The sequence below is a fragment of the Silurus aristotelis genome, assembly GCF_946808225.1.
Source record: "Silurus aristotelis genome assembly, chromosome: 6".
Taxonomy (NCBI): Eukaryota; Metazoa; Chordata; class Actinopteri; order Siluriformes; family Siluridae; genus Silurus; species Silurus aristotelis.
The window spans coordinates 24,966,062-24,986,350 of NC_139579.1; the positions used below are offsets into that span (position 1 = coordinate 24,966,062).

Genomic DNA, 20,289 nt, shown 5'->3' on the forward strand with positions numbered 1-20,289 from the left:
CTTTGAGGAAATCATCAAAATGGAAGATATTTGACAGATGCAATTATAAAGACATACTAAAAAGTTGTTTGGAAATATTGTGGTAATATATAACCTTTTTGATTTATTTAATAACTAACCACTGCTCACAATTAACCCAACCCCCATCCCCCTAAAAACAAAACAAACAACAACAAAAAACAATAAAATTGTGTGCATATTGATACAAAAATATCTGATGTAAAGGTGAAAAAAAAAGGTTTGCCAATAATTATTGCATTTTGTGCAAAACAACATTTGATTTAACTGTAAACGGCAGCCTCACGGATCACCGTGACGTCATAATCGTGGAGGCGGGGTCACATTTCTACGCTCATAGCACTGGTACTTGCGACTACAATTAGTCTAATGACTCAAAGTGTAGTGAAATGTATATTAACATTCATTTTATACTTATTTCATGTCGTACAATGCAAGACAAAAAAGAAAAAAAATACAGAAAAAGTCAGAAAAAACTTATGCCAAGACAAACCATGGTGCTAGGATTGTTACGTCATTAATAAGGAAATGACGTCAGCCGATCCTACCTGGCCCACTCTGGTGATGACAGTGTTCAGAGTGTGTGACAGGTGAGAGGATTTTTCCTGTGCAGTGAAGTGTGTGAGGAGCTGCTCTATTTGAGCCCAGTCTGTAATGGCCAGGACACTAAAGCACTAAAACTCCATATGGACCAGGCCTTACTATGGACACCTTTACTGTAAGGTAGGAACAACTGCACCTCATGCACGCTTCTCTCAAACCCAAAAGAATTTAATTTCTGCTTAAGAAATGGTTTAGGTTTTATCTTATATATAATTCTTTATTTAATAAAACAGTACACACAAGGCTGTAAGGCATTACTGGCATGCAACCAGTCCTTCCTAAAAGGAAATTCTTATTATTTATGGAATTATTCTTTTCAAATGTCATTGCAGATGTCATGGAAATTTTCAGCCTTAAATGAATCATGAATTTTTTATTTAAACTAGCTGCTGAACTGTATTGTGTATGATAAACTATAGACTACTGTCCATTGCTGTAGGTTCAGAGCATTAGAATGATCCATTCTATGAGCTTCTACATTTTATTACTATGTTGAGATGCAATCTGTTTCTTATTTATTTATACCGTTGAAGAAAACTATAAATTCATTAATTGACCATACATCAGTAAAAATAGTAAAACCAGTACTAATGGTTGAACTTTGTACATATTTGGATGATTTAAGCTGTAGCTTGAGCAATCTTAATGTAGTTCATGTGAAATAAAAAACAACACATTTAATGTGTATATATAAAAAAAACAATTAAAGCTTAAATGTCAGTTGTAGGCTGAAATGATGCTAAAAATCAATGCCAAAACATGGCCAAATATGGTGAGTAATGATTTATATGTGCTGCTAGGTAAGGAATAAACTTATATCTGTATTGACTGGCTGAGAGTTGTTTGTTAGGATTTTTTTTTCCAGTGCTGGAAACACAACCCTTCCAGACAGTGAAGTCAGTTGAAATCAGAGGTGACATATAATCTTACGATGCCTTTGTAAAGCTGACAAGTTTCTTAGTAATGACTTTCAGTGGTTGTAATGACCGTCTCTTATCACAGCTTTTGAAGTGTGAAGAGGGCCCACATTTGGAAAGTTGGTGAGGGAGGCATGGCAGAGTTCTGGCTGATTGCAGTTCCAACGGACAAAATCAGTTTACAGTCTCTGGAAAAGCTTAAAAGGGCCACGAACAAAGCCAGCCTGGGAAACTACTTCAGATTCCACATCCCAGAGCTGAAGGTATGGAAGAGTGGAGTTTGCATAATGATCTGACTGAAAATGCCTGCTGAAGCAGACAGAGACAGAGACACAGACAGAGAGAGAGAGAGAGAGAGAGAGAGAGAGAGAGAGAGAGAGAGAGAGAGAGAGAGAGAGAGAGCAAGTGAGAGAAAGAGAGAGAGAGAGAGAGAGAGAGAGAGAGAGAGCAAGTGAGAGAAAGAGAGAGAGAGAGAGAGAGAGAGAGAGAGAGAGAGAGAGAGAGAGAGAGAGAGAGAGAGAGCGAGAGAGAGAAAGATTACATTCTTACACTTTACAAATGTCTTAACATGTTAATTTTCCTGTTATACATATCATGTATATTTTTAAGTATTGCTGCTGACTTATGTGTTCATTTATTTATGTGAATTTATTTATATATTTGCATGTTTATGTATGTATATTTTTATATGTATATTTATTCGTTTATTACATAGTTGCTGTTTCAGCAAAACCATACTATAATCATGCCAATAAAGCATGTTTAAATCTGATTATAAACTTGAGAGAGAGAGAGAGAGAGAGAGAGAGAGAGAGAGAGAGAGAGAGAGAGAGAGAGAGAGAGAGAGAGAGAGAGAGAGATGATGGGATTTGTGCTTGTCCGATTTTATTTGTCAGAGACAAAGACAATCATTGAAATATAAGTTTAGTTTTATTTTCATTTAGTTTTAATTTAATTTAATTAATTTAGAGTCCTCCTGTATGTACATGCAGAAGATCTGTGTAGTATGGCAGCTCAGGGTCATAGGTGCATAATGCATTTTAGAGGTCAAGTGTGTTGGGTTGTCTTGCTCATGTTTCTGTCTTTTACAATAGTCTCGCAATTTATTTTTACTGATTTTAACAGATACCTAACAGTTAACAGTGCCACAATGTTCAACCATTTACACCAGGCAGTGCCAAAAACCTTATTACCCTTTAGATGTAATTGAATATTGAAATATGGTCATACCTATACATAACGTTCACAGGTAGGTCACTGTTAAAGCACCTTATATAAAGAGTACACCTCTAAACATGTTGTGTTTTACCAGGTAGGTTCACTGGATGTGTTGCTCAGTGTGTCTGATGACCTCTCCAGACTGGACTCCTACACAGAAGGGTAAGCCAGAGGTTATTTCATCGATTATTATTTATTCCTAATGCACATCCATCTGGCCTCCTTGTGTTGTCTGTGGGAAAATTCACGAGCAACTGTATCGCAATTATCGATAGAGGAGACACTCAATCCAGCAGGCTCTTGTTTCAGGTGCTACTTCAAAATGTTCCGTGCGTCCTTGTGTTGTGGAAACTGAGCTCTGAGTTTTTCCATCTTTCCTCCATTTCACAACCACAGTCCTCTTAACCTCAGTCAAAATTAGGTTCTGGGTAGTAATAATAATTTTTGGTGCAGTTTTAGAACTTGCAATTTAGAAAAAAATAACAAAGCCATTGTATCATAAATTTGTTTTTATTGGGTATTTTTAAAAAAACAAATAAAGCATTTTAAGGTCAGTAAAAATATCTGTCCTGCACTGATTATGGGTGAATTATGTCTTTAAATGTCATTTGACCCCTAACATAAGACCCCTGAACACTTCGCTCTGACTTACAGTGTGCTCCGAAAAACGACTCAGTGTATGGCAGATCTCATGGAACAATCCGAATCCAGTGACAAGCTCATGGAGAATGCGCTGGCTAATGGAGGTATATCGATATATTGCACAGTCACTTTCCACTCTTAGTGCTAAACTAATGAGCCCCCATATTCAACAGGACGAGATCATTAGCTAAGAGCAGACACAGCAGGTGGCAGTTTCCACTCTTCTCGGCTTGACCAGCCCAAAGATACTGTTACCTGTGTATAGCACAGCATAGTTATTGTGCTAGTTATGTATAAGAATAGACGTCTCTACCAATTTACATAAAACCATATTACATTTTATACATGCTTGTACTGTATTATTATTATTATTTATTCTATTCGTATTTTTATTATGTTAAAATTTCTAGATTTCTCACCAGAGCCAAAGGCATTTCAGAAAGTTTCACAGTCACCCAAGAAAATGTTTTTTCAAGCCTTGAGAGGTATGCTACTGAGCACTTTCAGAGAGTATTTTGTATTTATTTTGCTGTATGTATTAAATGGGAGTGTTTCAGGACTTAACTAGCATACTGTGTTTCTATTCTTTTTACATGAGCTGTGAAATGCATTGAAAACCTTCTTCACATTTTGTCTGTTATTGCAGTGAATATGACTACATACACAACAAAGTTCCAGTGGGACAGAGCCAAGTATGCCACCGCCCTCCCGCTAAAAACACTCTATGACCTTATCTTCAAGGTATACATCCCACACAGACCTCACACGCACAATGCTGAGAGAACGGCTCTCTAGCATATTAATATTCATGTGTGCGTATCTGTGTTGGTGGCTGCATGTGTGTGTGTCAGCAAGTGGCCCAGGTCGAGACGGAGATGAAGTCTCGTAATGCTGCGTTCAATGAGGTGAAACTCAAACTGCAATCCCTCGAGAAAAAAGCAGAGTAAGTTCTTATTTTGGAGAAATAAAACATGATGAGGTGTACTGTTTTCAGAAAATAATTAATTCCAGGGTCATACTGTATGATGCTGCATGGAGTTACTGTTACTACCATAAAGCTGATTATACTTTTAACAACACTATGCCCAAAACATCTTATTTGCACGTAAACCACAACTGTTACATACAAGAATGTCACTTTTTTTATCTGGTTAAATTTAAAATATTAAAATAATTGAATATTGTACAGTGTCCATGAAACATGTTAGTTGGTGTTATCACTTATGCTACAGGTGCCATACAATATTTGATCCCACACCAGCGTCTCCTTTTTTCTCTCCTTTAAATTTAAGACAAAAAACACAGAGGCTGTCATGCTGCCAAGAAATAAGGAAGCACAAAGTCCTGTGAAAAATGTACAGTTGCCAGGGTTGGTTTGAATGTTTCTCATGCTGATTCCATCAGTTTTACTTAAACAAAACTTTATGGTTTATACAAATTCTAAAAGTGTGAACATTTTACAAATTCTCAATGGTCTAAATGAAAGAAAGCTCAACAATTTAGCTGCTTAAATTACAATAATAATCAATATTAAAATTATTGATTATTATAAAGTAACAATTAATAAGATACTAAAAACTGTATATTGAGTATAAAAATTGAAACAGTAATCAAAAATAAATTCATCTCTGTTTTTTTTTTAGATTTCAATCAACCTTGGGATGCAGTTTTTATTTATAATTTGTATTTCCTAAACAAAATAAATTGAAAACATATTTTTGTCAATTTTGTTGTCACTCTACAGGGAAAGTCTGCACACTAGACCGTTGACTGGCATTGTGAAAAAGGAGGACTTGGTTCTCAACTCTGAGTATCTCACCACTTTACTGGTTGTGGTGCCTAGGTTAGTGTGTTAATGCTTCATGATATTTAGTTTACAGTCAATAATTATTATAAAAAAAATCTAATCTGGATCAAATTTAGTTTAATGTTAATGTATTAATTGCATACTAATGTAACTATGAGTATAGTTACACACCTACACCCCCCTACACTCCTTAATATCCAAGTATTACACTGTTATATGTTAGCTATTACAATTATAACTCAGCTCATTGATTCACAGCATTGTATTGCGCACTCTGTGTTTGCATATTATATATATATATATATATATATATATATATATATATATATATATATATATATATATATATATATATATATATATATATATATATATATATATATATATTTTTTTTTTTACTACTTGCTAGTAAATTCAACTTTAAATTCTGTCAGTGAATAAACATGAAAAGCATTACAGCACATGGATTGTGTGTATGTGACCAATAGACTCTGAATCCGAATTGAATTTGTATTTAAAACTCTTTTTTACAGGCTGTGCATTCGGCAGTGGGAAAACACCTACGAATCTATGTCAAAATTTGTGGTTCCTCGCTCCAGCAGGTTATTTCCTGTCATTTATTCCTGTTTATTTTTTGCTCAGCTAGCCAATCAGACAGTCATGGCCGCAGTACACCTTTCGCCATGGGTCAGCAGGTTAAGTTCAGCCTAGTGTAAAGTTACTGATTGAAAGCAAGCATCTCACCTCGGTCTGCATGACTGATATCTATCTCACTGGCTCTAATTAGCCTGTTTTACTTTATCCTCATTAAGCAGTCAGCCTCAGGAGATCAGACTTCTTTCACTATGTAAGGCTGGTAGCTTTGTTGCATCAATGAGTAGCAATGATATTAATGACCTAAAATGGTAAAAGATTAAAATAAAATGAAAAATAATTACTCTGTTCAATATCCTGGTGATACATCTTTAAACATCTTCATTGCATGACATAGGAAGCTGTTGGAGGAAGAGGATGCTGGTATTTTTACAGTGACACTATTCAAGAACACCGTCAACGAATTCAAAGCCAATGCTAAAAAGCACAAGTAAGCCATCATCCCTGATCACACACACATTAGAGGAAGAAGGTATCTTTGACACCTCAAACAGTTTGCGGTCCCCAATAGATTCGTTGTGCGAGAATTCAACATAGAAGAAGCAGAGAAGCAACAACAGGAGATCCGACGCCTCAAAATTGAGAAGAAAGACCAGTATGTGAGTAACATTGAAAATATCAATAAACAGCTACAGGATGTATACTCATTGCCCACTCATGCAGCAGCAGCAGCAACACAATTGAAAAAAATAAGATACAGGCCAAGAACTTCAATTACTGGTTATATCAAACATCAGTATGGAGAAAATGTAATTTAAGTGACATTTTACTGTGAGATTTTCATTCACAACAGACTCAAGACATAAATAGGTACAAAATAATAAAACACTTAATGAGTGTTAAAGGATAATATCCAGTCTCGTTTAAGTTGACAGGAAACTTACTGAAACTAAAATAATTACTCTTTACAGCCATAGTAAACAGATTGACTTTCCAGAATGTGCAACTCGTCAAACATTGGGTTGGATGGTCGACTACAGCTGAAGGTCATATTGAAATTTACAGTTATGGCATTTAGCAGACGCCCTTATGCAGAGCAGGTGATGGTTAATTGCCTTGCTTTCAAAAGCCCAGCAGTGGCAGTGCTGAGATTTAAGCTTGCGACCTTCTGAACCAGCGTCCAATGCCTTAACCATTGAGCTATCACCTCCATGCCTGTCAGCAAAACAAATAAGAAGTTTGGAAAAAACTTTACTTCAGCTTTGTCTTTAACTGTCTAGTTTCATGGAGTCTGTTACTGGACTGTTACCAGATTTCTGGGATTGACTGACAGGAGTACATCTGATGTGGCCATTTGCTGTTCTAGCCCTTTCACCTCAAAAGTCAGCATGTTATGCTTTCTGAGATGGTTTTCTGCTCAACACGGTTATAAAGAGTGTTTATTTTTGCATTAACCTTCTCTTGACTTACACATGCAATAAAAACATTTTTTATGAGACTCCTGTAGGAGAGTAATGTTCTCCTTGCATGTATTATAATGACCCAGATGATGACCTATCTGGTCTGATCCTGTGATCCTGTTTCTGTGGTCTTGACAAACCTTTTCCTGCATGGATGAGTGAGTTATCTTCTCAAAGAACTTCGTAGATGACCAAAACACATAGGAATTTAGTCAAAAATGTTCAGTACTGAATGAGTTAGTAATATTTTATACAGTTTTGAAATTACTAATCAGAATGGTAAGGGATTTGGGTAGGCTTCCTCAACAGATGAGTTTTAGTCTTCCTTGGTTATAACCTCAGTTTTTAGAGGGAGCAAGGGCAACTGTTAGATAAGTTGTGTCGAAAGAAAAAGAAAAGGTAATGAAAAGAGCTTGGAATGTCATAGAATACAATTAGTTTTTTAACACCATAAACTTTAAGGTGTTGTGCAAGTAGAGTTCAATAGTTCATCAGTTTCTGAAATAATCAGACCAACCTGGTCATTTTGATCATGTTTATATCTGAAATAATAATTTTCCCCATTCTGATGTGAGAGAAGGTAATGTGATTTATTCACTTTATAGCTGTTGCATAAATGAGCAGAAGAGTTCCTATTAAAGTGCCCAGTGAATGTATGACTGTAGATTAGAAATTTTTTTTATGAAAGAGTTGTTTCCATCACCAGGGAGTCTTTGTGCGCTGGCTGAAGGTGAATATTAATGAAGTATTTGTGGCCTGGATCCACATTAAGGCCATCAGAGTGTTCGTTGAGTCAGTCCTCAGGTAAAATCTATGATTAACAGTCTGTAATAGACCTGTTCCTATTTATATGATTTCATTTATATTTATATTTGCGATGGTTGTGTTGTGGGCCAGGTATGGCCTGCCGGTTAGTTTCCAGACTCTCCTGCTCCAGCCACAGAAGAAGCATGTAAAACGGTTACGAGAGGAGCTCAATTCTGTATTCAAACACCTGGACCCAATGGCTGTGACAGGAAAATCCGAAGTGAGTGTGAAATGCAGTATATTTCCTTAAAGAGAGCTTTACTATATCAAGAATTATACATTATATAAACAAAAGTTTGTGGACACATGATCATAAGATTCATATGTGTTTTATAAACATTCCATTTCACAATTAGTCGACATTTTCTGTTATTAAAACTTTCACTCTTCTAGGAAGGATGTGTCTCTAGATTTTGGATTGTGCTTGTGGAGATTTCAGCCACAAGGCCGTTAGTAAAGTGAGGAAAATGTAATTTTGTGGTAACAGTTTGGGAGTAGAACCACATATAACTGGAGTAGTCAGGTGTCCCAATACTTTTGTCCACATAGTTTATGTAAATCTTTATTAAATAATTTCAAATAATTTATTTACACAGACAGCTGCATGATTATTAATGTCAGATTTTTTTTCCTTTTCCAGTTGGGACTTGACTTTGCAGAGGTTAACATAGGACAACAGGAATACTATTCCTACATCTATTACCCAATCAGCATTAACATAGTGGAATCCAGCTAGCAGACAAAGACTAAACCAAAACAGACTCATACATCATGCCTATGTGGCAAAACCTACTCAGTGGGTGTTATCGGGTTTTTCACTGGAGGACTTCACAGGGTAAACATAATGGAAAAAAAAAATTAAAACAGCTACGTAAAACACAAAAGAAATGATTTCTTTACAGGCTTGAATCAACACTCACCTGCTGTGTAGTCATTTTAAAAGAAGCTCAATTGATGATCCGAATTTTTACTTGCTCGGAAAAGTGAAAATGAGAACTTTTAATCTATTCTGTGAGTAGCTGGGGTACATTTTGTATTCTGCTTATTGTTTAATTGTGTAAATAAGTGTAAATAACCTCAAAAGGCGCTATGCAACGTTTAAAAAGAAATTGTACACTAGTATATTTTATTTATCTGGTAAAGATAGGTGAAGTCTAGACACAAGTGGTTATACTATGTTAATGCCATCTGTAATCCTTTTTTTTTTAATCACTACCAGTCCGAAGCCACACTTATCATGACTATTCAATGAGCCTAATTACTTCAAAGCCTTTCCTTCTGTTCTGTAATACATTTTGCTCTCTCTTTCACAGGACAGGAAAGCTAGTCTAAGAAAGGTAGCTATTGAGCCTCAGGGTTATCACTAATCATAAGAGGTTCTAAGGCAGGAAGATAAAAACTACCTAATACTAATAATGTAATATAATTATAATATATCTTGTCATATATTTGGTAATTGCTAGAATATCAGTACAAAAGCAGAAATGTTCATACAAGGTTGTAAATAAAACTGATGTGTTGACAGGACTCCTGTGTCTTACCTCTGCAATTAATTAAATGGTTTACAAAGACATGCAAGGGCATTGTGCTAGTATAAGGTTTTAGTATGTCAAAAGGAAAGAGAAAAAGAAAAAATAATGTTCTACACTGCATAACTTGTAGAACAATGAAGTAGGGTGTGAGAGCAGGTGCTTTATTAAGCTGTTTGTTTCTTGGGAAATGAAGTTAGTGGCTTTATGTTATTAAAAATTATTTTATGAGAGTCCTGTTGGACAGTGATGTTCTCCATGCATGTATTATGATGACCTAGATGACAGACAGTATCATTACCTATCTGGTCTGTAATCTTGTTTGACATCATCCTGACTAAATCATATGCCAGTATGGAATAGTCAATTATCCTATTAAAAGGTTTGCTAGATGAGAGAATCAGTTTGGTAGATAAGAGTTCAGTCAGAATTTTTCAGTACTGAATGTGTTAAATTACAGTGGGTTTTGGATAGGCTTCCTCAACACACTGTGAGGTGTCCTTGCCATTTGCTGATAATTTTTGGTTTTGGGAAGGAGCAAGGGCAACTGTTAGATAGATTGTGTCGAAAGGCTAAGTTATACAAAGAGCTTGGCTTTAGCTAAATGAATCAAAATTTAGAAGCAGCTGTGCAGGTGTTCAGGCAGTGGCATTTTTCCTACTACAAGATAGGGATAAGAAAAAGCCTGAGAGCAATAAGATGAACGCAAATCTGGTCAAGGAATGTGCCGACCACAAAAGTACCACTATTATCACTCCAAAAACAAATTTGTGAGCAGCTGCAATGTTCCATTGAACTCTCTCCAAGCCAGAATGGATTTTTTTTTTTTGGCTAGATGTTAAGCAAAGAAGCTGAGAAAAAGTACATGCCTACTCTGTTGAAAACAACTGCTAATGTGATAAATGCTCAATCCATTTAATGGGATGTGTCACAAACAGGGGCATTGAAAGTATATGTTGTAAGAAGAAGGCTGGCTTGAGAAACTGAGTAGGAAGATGTGCTCAGACTTCCAAAGTTTTCCAGATTGATTTGCTGGGTGAGACGATGTCTAGGTGGATGGGTCACTTATTCAAATGGTACAGCACACCTGCTAAATGTTTTGCTTCTGCCTACCCTTCAGAGGGCCAAGGAATAATTAATAACCTTTCTGTTCAATATTTATCATGCCTGAACTAAAATTTAATTTTTTGAGATTTTTATGAGAGGATTTCAATGTGATCTACGATGCCTGTGGTGTCTTTTTCTGATCAGGGAAGAATCACAGCACACAGAGTGGCACATACGTTCTTCTTCATTTTAATCCAGAAAACAGACAAGTATATATACTTATATATACTTATATATACTGAGCTTAAACCTTCCCTACTGGATAATAAGGCATGGTAACCAGAAATGTGTGACCCCAGACAAAAACATTCGGTATACCTTATGTACTCACATCGTTAAGATCTTTTAGACATTGCACAGACACTATAGGAATGTGTGTTAGGAGAACTAGTGTGAGGCTCTGTTAATACTAGCTGCAGGCACACATATTAAACACGGCTTGTTTGTGTCTAAGTTTTTTGTCAATGTGGCTGTGGATAAGGTTAAGGTTCTTTGCTCCCCCAACAATGCTGCAGCTTTCCGCAATGCTTTGGATTATGCTGAAGCCAAAGATGCATGCATACCTACTGTATCTTCCTTCTGTGACGTCTCAGCTATTAAAACCTCAGACTCTAAAGCAGTTACTACTAAGTCCAGCACACAGCCGGTTCAGCCTTTCTTGATACCACAACATTAAAGGTATGGTTTTTATATGCCTCTCACTGTAAAGTGATGCTATCACCTAATTAAGGACAGTTTGGGTGACTCTGAAAGAAGAGCTTTGAGAGGATCCGATGGCATGTAGGCCATGGGTGTTCAACTTGAAGTGAGGAGTTTTTTTTCCTGAACATGCAGCAGTTACTAATTCCTTACCGCTCCCTAGCATCGGTACAGGCCTTCTATCCCATGCCTCACATTAGACGTCTCTGAAACTGAAACTAGACGCATTTGTCAATTGGGGCAGACTTTAATAGCCATGTAGGTGAAGGGAACAGAGGTGATGAATAGGTGATTGGTAGGTATGGCCTTAAGGAGAGAAATGTGAAAGGGCAGATGGTGGTAGATTTTGCTATGGGGGGACAGCATGGAATGGTGTCTGTAGGATGGTTTTGGAGATGAAGAAGAAGAGGAGAAGAGTGAGGACTTAAAAAAGATTAAGATGGTGGAAACTGAAGGAGGAGGACTGTAGTGTGAGATTCAGGGAAGAGGTCAGACAGGGGCTTGGTGGTGGTAAAAAGGTGCTGGATGATTGGGCAACTACTGCAGAAGTGATGAGGGAGACAGCTGGAAAGGTACTTGGTGTGACATCTGGAAATAAAAAGTAAGACAAAGAGACATGGTGGTTGAATGAGGAAGAGCAGGAGAGCATAAAGAGAAAGAGGTTGGCGAAACAGAATTGGGATCAGCAGAAAGATGATAAAAGTATGCAGGAGTAAATGGAGATGCGGCAGCAGGTGAAGAGGGATGTGGCGAAAGCAAAAGAAAAGGCATATGAGGAGCTGTATGAGAAGTTGGACACTAAGGAAGGAGAAAAGTAATTGTACCGATTGGCCTGGCAGAGGGAAGGAGCTGGAATGGATTTGATGAAAGTTAGAGCAATAAAGGATCCAGATGGAAATGTGTTGACTAGTGAGAAGAGTGTGTTGAGAATGTGGAGGGAGTATTTGATGAATGAGGTAAATGAGAGAGAGAGAAGGTTGGATGATATGGAGTTGGTGAAGCAGGAAGATAGAATTAGTAAGGAGGAAGTGAGAGCAGATATTAAAAGAATGAAGAGTGGAAAGTCGGTTGGACCAGATGACATACCGGTAGAAGCATGGAGATGTTTAGTTGAGATGGCAGTAGAGTTTTTAACCAGGTTGTTCAACTAAATTTTGGATAATGAGAGGATGCCTAAGGAGTGTGCTGGTAACAGTTTTTAAGAATAAGGGAGATGTGCAGACCAGCAGTAACTACAGGGGAATTAGGTTGATCAGTCACACCATGAAGTTATGGGAAAGAGTAGTGGAAGCCAGACTGAGAGAAGAGGTGACCATCTATGAGCAACAGTATGGTTTTATGCTGAGGAAGAGCACCACAGATGCCTTATTTGCTTTGAGGATGTTGATGGAGAAGTATAGAGAAGGTCAGAATGAGTTGCATTGTGTGTTTGTGGATTAAGAGAAAGTGTACAACAAGGTCCCGAGAGAGGAGTTGTGGTATTGTATGAGGAAGTCTGGTGTGTCAGAGAAGTATGTGAAGGTGGTGCAGGACATGGCGCTGGAGAGAAGGGGAATAAAAGTCAGTAGGAGTAAGTCAAAGTACATGTGTTTGAATGGGATTGGAGGACAGTGGAGTGGTGGGGTTGCAGGGAGAAGAGGTGGAGAAGGTCGATGAGTTTAGGTACCCGGGGTCAACAGGAGAAGAGTGGCAGGAGTGATTTGTGATAAAAGGGTGTCTGCAAAAGTGAAAGGAAAGGTTTATAGGACTGTGGTCAGACCAGCTATGTTGTATGGTTTAGAGACAGTGGCATTGACTAAAAGACAGGAGGTGGAGCTGGAGGTGGCGGAGTTGAAGATATTGAGATACTCTTGGGAGTGATGAGGATGTAAAGGATTAGATATGAGTTTATTAGAGGGACATATACGAAGCATATAGGACATTTTGGGTTCAAAGTGAGAGAGGACATGTGTGGAGGAGGGACATGGGGTATATTGGTAGGAAAATGCTGAGGATGGAGCCACCAGGAAAGAGGAAAAGAGGAAGGCCAGTAAGGAGGACAAGAGGAAGGTCAAGGAGGAGGTTTATGGATGTGGTGAGGGAAGACAGTAGTTGGTTTGAAAAAAGCAGATGTAGAGGACAGAGTAATATGAAGACAGATGATCCGCTGTGGCGACCCCTAATGGGAGCAGCCAAAAGAAGAAGTTGAACCATACAGGGATTTTGCAGTAGTGTATGTGTCCACTAGAGGGCAGCATTTACATTTACATTTTACATTTGTGGCACTTCAATAAACCTTTTGTACCTCAAACTCACACATTGTGTTGTGTATCTAGAAATCGTGTTTGCACTGCTGTGTAAATGCAGTACTGTATGATGATACAGGTCTAGGCATGACTCTATTTATATGGTTTGTATAAAAGGCTGAGATGTGAGGATTTCGATATTTGAAATCGGAATTTCATGATGAAAAACTAGATTAGTAGACATATTTGACTATAGTTTATATATATATATATATATATATATATATATATATATATATATATATATATATATATATATATATATATATATATATATTCATAAAAGAGAAGAAGACTATAGTTTAACCATGATATAGCTCTGGGTCAACCTGTCCATTTAGTATTTCAAATAAAGGATGTTTAACAAACAAATTATACATTTGGGGAACTGCCCTATTCAATAACCAAACATTGTGTACAGAATTCAGATAATCTTCCTAAAATATGGCATTTATTAACACCTACCAGTTAATAACTACATCCAGTTTATTTGAAAACATGTTTAATTATAAGAATGAAAAACATTAATTTGGAGCAGAATGTGCATGGATTTAAGTGAGTAGGGAGGTAAATAAGTAAGTAAACAATCAAACAAATGAACTAAATGACACATGAAACAGTATTTCATTGTTTCCTTAAGAGGAACCAAAGGGGCTGACGGAAACTCGAAACAGTTGCAAATAACAGAGGTAATGTTTTTTCTTTTCTTAAAAAAAAAAGCATTTATATCTCAACTGCAAAACATTTTTCCTTTCTAGGGGATTTTCTGCTTTTGGTTGCTATGTTGTTTGTTATGTTGAACTCTGCCTCGAAATACTGACCTTAGTTTCTTTTTATCTCTGCTGTGCATCTCCTGTACAGAAACGTAGACAATAAGATACAGTCTGTCCCAGTTACATAAAATGTGTAGGAAAGAACCCACTTCTGACATCAGAGTTGCATTTGAAAACCTGATTGCAAAAAAGGGTGGTACATTGTGGGTGGCTCCACAGGACTTTATCTGCACAGGTAAGGGGAAAAAGGCAAGCTGTTGCGGATGTGTTGCGTTACAAAAACACAGAAGAAGACTGCTTTGGCCTATTTCAACATATAGCCATCTCTGACCTAACACAACTACAGCAGTGTCAGAAACACAGCTTAGGGAAATCAGTTGGATCCAAAGCAGTGCTCTTTTGGAACAGGCAATGGAGGAACATACTTCAACCCCAGAATGGTACAGTACCTCCTTATTTATTTATTTATTTATTTATTTATTTATTTATTTATTTATTTATTGTTTGTTTGTTTGTTTGTTTGTTTGTTTGTTTGTTTGTTTAAAATCCTCTGTAAATTTACTAGATGCATGTCTTTCCAGAACAATGCTTTTTTAGACAAACTGATGCAGCTGAATTACTACATTACAGTTACTGGTATATGAGTTTAACAGTAATATAAATATAACAACAAAATAGCTGTTAGAGTATAGATAAGACAAAAAGTATAAAAGTATTTCTCACATTGAAGTGAAGGGAAAAAAACCTATGTCCCATTTTTTTTATCTTATACAATTTATACCTCAGACATTACCAGGGCACAAACTGTGCGACTGGATGCCTTGATGTACATGCATTTTCTTTGAGTATGATAAAAAAGTAAAATATTCATAATATACATTTTATACAAAACTATCTAGCTGTACTAACTGTACATAACATACTATCAGGTGCATACAAATACCGTCTATAGCCTGTTTTCCGCTATGCACAATTTGTCATCACCTCTTCATTCCTTTCATCAATGTGAAGGGAACTACTTTCCATGTTTTCCTAGCATTCTTTTTTCAGGTGCAGGCATGAAAGCATATTTACCAACCAAATAAAACAAAAATATTTAAAGAAATGTGAAAAATAATTACTAAAGACATGGTTGGTAGCTGTTTAATTTAAAGTCCTGATCAGAAGACACTATTGTGACAGTTTTAAAATACTAAAACATTAAAATCTTTCTATTATAGTGTATATAATATGATAGCAAAGAAAATATATGCAGTACTTGGAGTGTACATTTCTCAGAAAACACAGAGCTCAGTCATGACAGTCGTGGTTCCAGCAATTCCTGATTAAAAGTCATCATTTAGTTTATCTACTATGTTGTATGTTATAAAAAAAAAGAAGATGATGAAATAAAAATGTGTAATATGTGTATTTTCATTCAAACAAATATATTTCGAAGCTATGACATTGCAAAGATGATACATTTCTCAGTGCTAATCTGTTTGACACGTTTTACAATTACTCTCTGAGAAAGTTTACCAGTACAGTTTGTTGAATAGTTTTGGTTTTGTACCCATTCAGTAACAGGAGCATTAGTGAGGTCCTGGGTCAGAATTTCAGGTCATTTCAAAGGTGTTTGGTAGCAAAGATCTGTGCAGGACTCTCAAGTTGTTCCACTCCAGTCTTGATAAACCATGTCTACATGTGCATGGGGGCATTATCATGCTAGAACAGGTTTAGACTTCTTAGTTCTAGGGATGCAAATGGTAAAATTACAACATACAAAAGTCAAGACAATTGCATGCTGACAACCTTTCATATTGTGTATTCTTATTGTATATTATTATCATATAGTTTATTATTGCTTGTTTTTTCCACATTTTGAAGGTTGATTCTAAATATAAAATTTCACAACTTTCACTACTTTCTGCTACTCAATGGCTTAATCAAAACACATTTTTTATTACAAAGCACCAAGATGTTTGGTATATACAGAAACAAGCCTGTGTTACAGTGTATCTCTGATGTCACCGATACACAGTAAGAAATAAAAAAGCAGGTTTAGACACCTTTTTACATGTCTTATCATGCTTCTAGATAAGTTTGTAGTTTTCTGATCCCTGATGCCAGCAGGTCACGAAACAATAGCAATTCATTCAGTATTGAAAAAGGCTCATTGTAAATGTAAAGCTGTATGTGTTTTGTGTGTATGTATGTATGTATGTATGTATGTATGTATGTATGTATGTATATATATATATATATATATATATATATATATATATATATATATATATATATATATATATATATATATATATACATACATACATACATACACACACACAAAACACATACAGCTTTACATTTACAATGAGCCTTTTTCAATACTGAATGAATTGCTATTGTTTCGTGACCTGCTGGCATATATATATATATATATATATATATATATATATATATATATATATATATATATATATATATATATATATATATAATTTCACTTTTGGATTTTTGGCCTGCTTTTTGGCCTTGCTTTAACAGAGCATGCAGGCCATGTTGATATTTTTGCTTTTGCTTTATAGTTGTAGGGTTTCATTCTATTTAAAAAACACTACAAGTTTCGGCCACGCCCGCTCATGAATATGGACACAGACATCTGATTCAATAAATCGGTTTAATGTCATTTTATTTCACACTAAAAAACCATAACAAACTAAATTGCATCAAATCATTTGGTAACTGTTGCACTCTATCTCTTTCCTTTGCAGGTTTTCTACAGTGGAGGATTATGAATATGAACTAGATGAATTGTGTGAACTAAAAAACATGCATGAACATTTGGTGACATACCACATTTACTCTTTTATTTGTGCATTGGGACTACTGGGCAATGTTCTGGTTCTTGTCACATATGCATTTTATAAAAAAGCCAAGACCATGACAGATATCTATCTGGTAAACGTGGCCATAGCAGATCTCATGTTTGTTCTTGCCTTGCCTCTGATTATATATAACGAGCAGTATAACTGGAGCATGGGTACTTGGGCTTGTAAGGTACTACAAGGAAGCTACAGCATTAACTTGTACAGCAGTTTGCTCCTGCTGGCCTGCATCAGCGGAGACCGCTACGTGGCCATCGTTAAAGCCAGGCGTTCATTCGGAATTCGCTCCAGAGCCCAGACGTATAGCCGCCTCATCTGCACAATAATATGGCTATTTGCTATCATATTATCGGTGCCAACATTCATGTACTCCAGACTAGGTGAAGACATGAATAATGATAAGATAGAGACTGAGTGTATATTGGATTTTGAGACAAATGGCACAGCGCAACTGATGAAAATCGTCCTGCCGAGCATGCAGGTCTCTATGGGCTTCTTTGTACCTCTGCTGGTGATGTGCTTCTGCTACTGCAGCGTCATTTACACTCTACTCAGAGCAAAAAATTACCAGAGGAACAAGGCGCTGCGTGTGGTTCTGGCTGTTGTTCTGGTGTTTATTCTCTGCAATTTGCCCTACAACATCATGCTCCTGATCCACACCATTCGACTGTTCAAAGAGAGAGACTGCACTGCAGAACAAAAAATCCACCTGGCTTTGTCTGTGACCAGAAGTTTAGCGTATCTCCACTGCTGCCTCAATCCCATCCTTTATGCCTTCATTGGAATCAAGTTCAGGAACCATTTCTGCAAGATCATTGAGGATTTGTGGTGCTTAGGAAAGAAGTACTTCTCCTCCAGACCGTCATCTCGGCAAACTTCAGAACTGTACATATCTGCACACAAGTCTTTCGCAGACGCAAAAGAAAATCCTGAAAATCCCTCCTCATTTACAATGTGACATGCCTCATTTTATCATTTGAGCAAATAAACCTGCATTATTGCTTTGACTTGGTGAGTATAAAGAAGTCATACTGACATGTTAAGATCATCTGGAATTCAATCCTTTGAGGCAAAGTGATTTTAATACATGTATATAATCCATTTCATGCTGGAGTTCAGTGAAACACAGGACAGTCTGAACCAAAATGGACACTGGGATTCCTGGTCTACGAATATGATCTTCTTTGAATGAGTTTTTCTTTCAGTTTTTAAAAGTGTGCTTATTTTGTTACAGTAATACTATTCTGTTGCAGTTTACAGTTTAGGGTTTTCTTTTTTCTCTTAAATGCCTCCCCCCACATTTGAACACTTCATGTCTCAGTACTGTGTAACCAATCTACAAAGGAGAAGACATCATACTGAAACAGTACAGTTTTTGTACATAGTGTGTGTGTGTGTGTGTGTGTGTGTGTGTGTGTGTGTGTGTGTGTGTGTGTGTGTGTGTGTGTGTATACTGTACATATGTGGTCACATTGGGAAAACCCTTCAAAAGTTAAAATGGTTTTAAACAGAAGTAGAGCTTAAAGATTGCTCAGACCAAATTCTTAAAAATAATAATAATAAAATGCATTTTAATTATTTCATTTTGACTGTAGCACATGAGCTTGTCAATAGCTGATTATAGAAAGATTAGACTATAGTTTATCTTGTATAATGTATTATGTATATTTATTTCTATAACCATTTGATAAAAGGGTTTTAAACATCTTTAGATGGACCATTTTTTCCCCACATTATACATTCTGGCTCCTTACCCAACATGATATCTGCCTAAAGAGATCTCTTTTAGGATTAAAAAACGAAGTAAAAACATGCTGCTTTTTGACATATGATGGTTTTTTTTTTTTAGACCACTCCATATATTATTTTAAACAAGCCTAGTTTTTGCTCTAGCACTATTCAGTAGTCTGGCCTTACAATAGTATGTGTGTATAATTTTACAACTGTTTTTTCCAATAAAACTGATCTGCAGTGTCAGTTGCTGCATATGAATTATTTAAAGTTTTATTTGCACTTCATTAACATACTCTATAAAGGGGTCATTCTTTAGTCAGGAAACAGCACCAACGTTCTGTTACTCCAAACAACATTTGCATTTACCTCCTGTTTTACACTTATGTTTATGCTTTGCGTTTCAGTACACACCATTGATTATACACTTATACACCCTGTTATGGCATTTGATAAGAAATGTTTGTGTATTCACACCCTTCATGGTCTGTAAGTCTATTTATCTACAGCTCCTTGTATTGTTGTTTCGTTTATTTATTATTTTTAAGTCTAATTTATATTTTGTATATATTTGAAAACAAATATTGTACCATAGAATATAAGAATATAATACAATATAACTGACCTTATAAAACCCATGATATCTGAAGATATCACGTGATATTCAGACTGAGTCAAATGATTTGGTGAGGCACAAGGGCATACAAAAAAATTTAAAGAATTAGATATAGAAAGAATTAAATAATTACACTACTGTAGGGCTCTGATATTGAAAACTTGCATATGGAGGAAAACATGAAAACACTTCCTTGTCTGAGAACAGTGTGCACAAACAGTCTTTGTAAACATGAGAATATTCAGAGAGACAGGGAAGTCTGAACCCATGCATCAGTCTACAGAAACTAATAAACCAACATAATAGAGGCCTTGTGTAACTGCATCAGGTCCTTAGAAAGTACATTTACATGTTTAACAAATTTTTAACTGGAAGCGCAGAAATCCAGTTTGTGAAGATGAATTTACTGTAAGCAAACGGGATATTGCAAATGAACATGAAGTCAATTCCTTATTACCTTTATTAATATGTATGTAAGGTTATGCTAAAAGACAATTTACACATAGCTTCCTTCCCAACATCATAAGTGCAGTTTCCTGAGAAGGAACTCAAAACAAAAACATATGTAGAAAGCAGCACTTCTGCCTATTCTTTTAATAATTATTAGTATTTTATT

At 36.2% G+C, this 20,289-nt stretch overlaps 2 protein-coding genes across 2 annotated transcripts; both read left to right on the forward strand.

The window, feature by feature from the left end:
* The first annotated feature begins 357 nt into the window (after window positions 1-357).
* On the forward strand, window positions 358-9,329 carry atp6v1c2 (ATPase H+ transporting V1 subunit C2). The gene is made up of 15 exons (XM_083543976.1): window positions 358-741; window positions 1,472-1,534; window positions 1,624-1,801; window positions 2,851-2,918; window positions 3,411-3,502; window positions 3,809-3,883; window positions 4,045-4,139; window positions 4,250-4,341; window positions 5,143-5,241; window positions 5,739-5,807; window positions 6,197-6,289; window positions 6,371-6,458; window positions 7,966-8,063; window positions 8,157-8,286; window positions 8,707-9,329. The coding sequence occupies exons 3-15, from the start codon at window positions 1,673-1,675 to the stop codon at window positions 8,800-8,802; spliced, it is 1,224 nt and encodes a 407-aa protein (XP_083400102.1). The 5' UTR covers window positions 358-741; window positions 1,472-1,534; window positions 1,624-1,672; the 3' UTR covers window positions 8,803-9,329.
* A 5,312-nt stretch (window positions 9,330-14,641) lies between these two features.
* ccr6b (chemokine (C-C motif) receptor 6b) lies at window positions 14,642-19,303 on the forward strand. Its single transcript, XM_083543980.1, has 2 exons — window positions 14,642-14,899; window positions 17,213-19,303. The coding sequence occupies exons 1-2, from the start codon at window positions 14,871-14,873 to the stop codon at window positions 18,282-18,284; spliced, it is 1,101 nt and encodes a 366-aa protein (XP_083400106.1). The 5' UTR covers window positions 14,642-14,870; the 3' UTR covers window positions 18,285-19,303.
* Window positions 19,304-20,289: the final 986 nt, after the last annotated feature.

Coding starts and splice junctions, on each gene's coding strand:
- ccr6b (XM_083543980.1), top strand. CDS start 14,871: ATGGAGGAACATACTTCAACCCCAGAATG. Junction 14,900..17,212: donor CATACTTCAACCCCAGAATG/GTACAGTACCTC, acceptor TTTCCTTTGCAG/GTTTTCTACAGTGGAGGATT.
- atp6v1c2 (XM_083543976.1), top strand. CDS start 1,673: ATGGCAGAGTTCTGGCTGATTGCAGTTCCAACGGACAAAATCAGTTTA. Junction 3,503..3,808: donor GAATGCGCTGGCTAATGGAG/GTATATCGATAT, acceptor TAAAATTTCTAG/ATTTCTCACCAGAGCCAAAG. Junction 8,064..8,156: donor TTCGTTGAGTCAGTCCTCAG/GTAAAATCTATG, acceptor GTTGTGGGCCAG/GTATGGCCTGCCGGTTAGTT.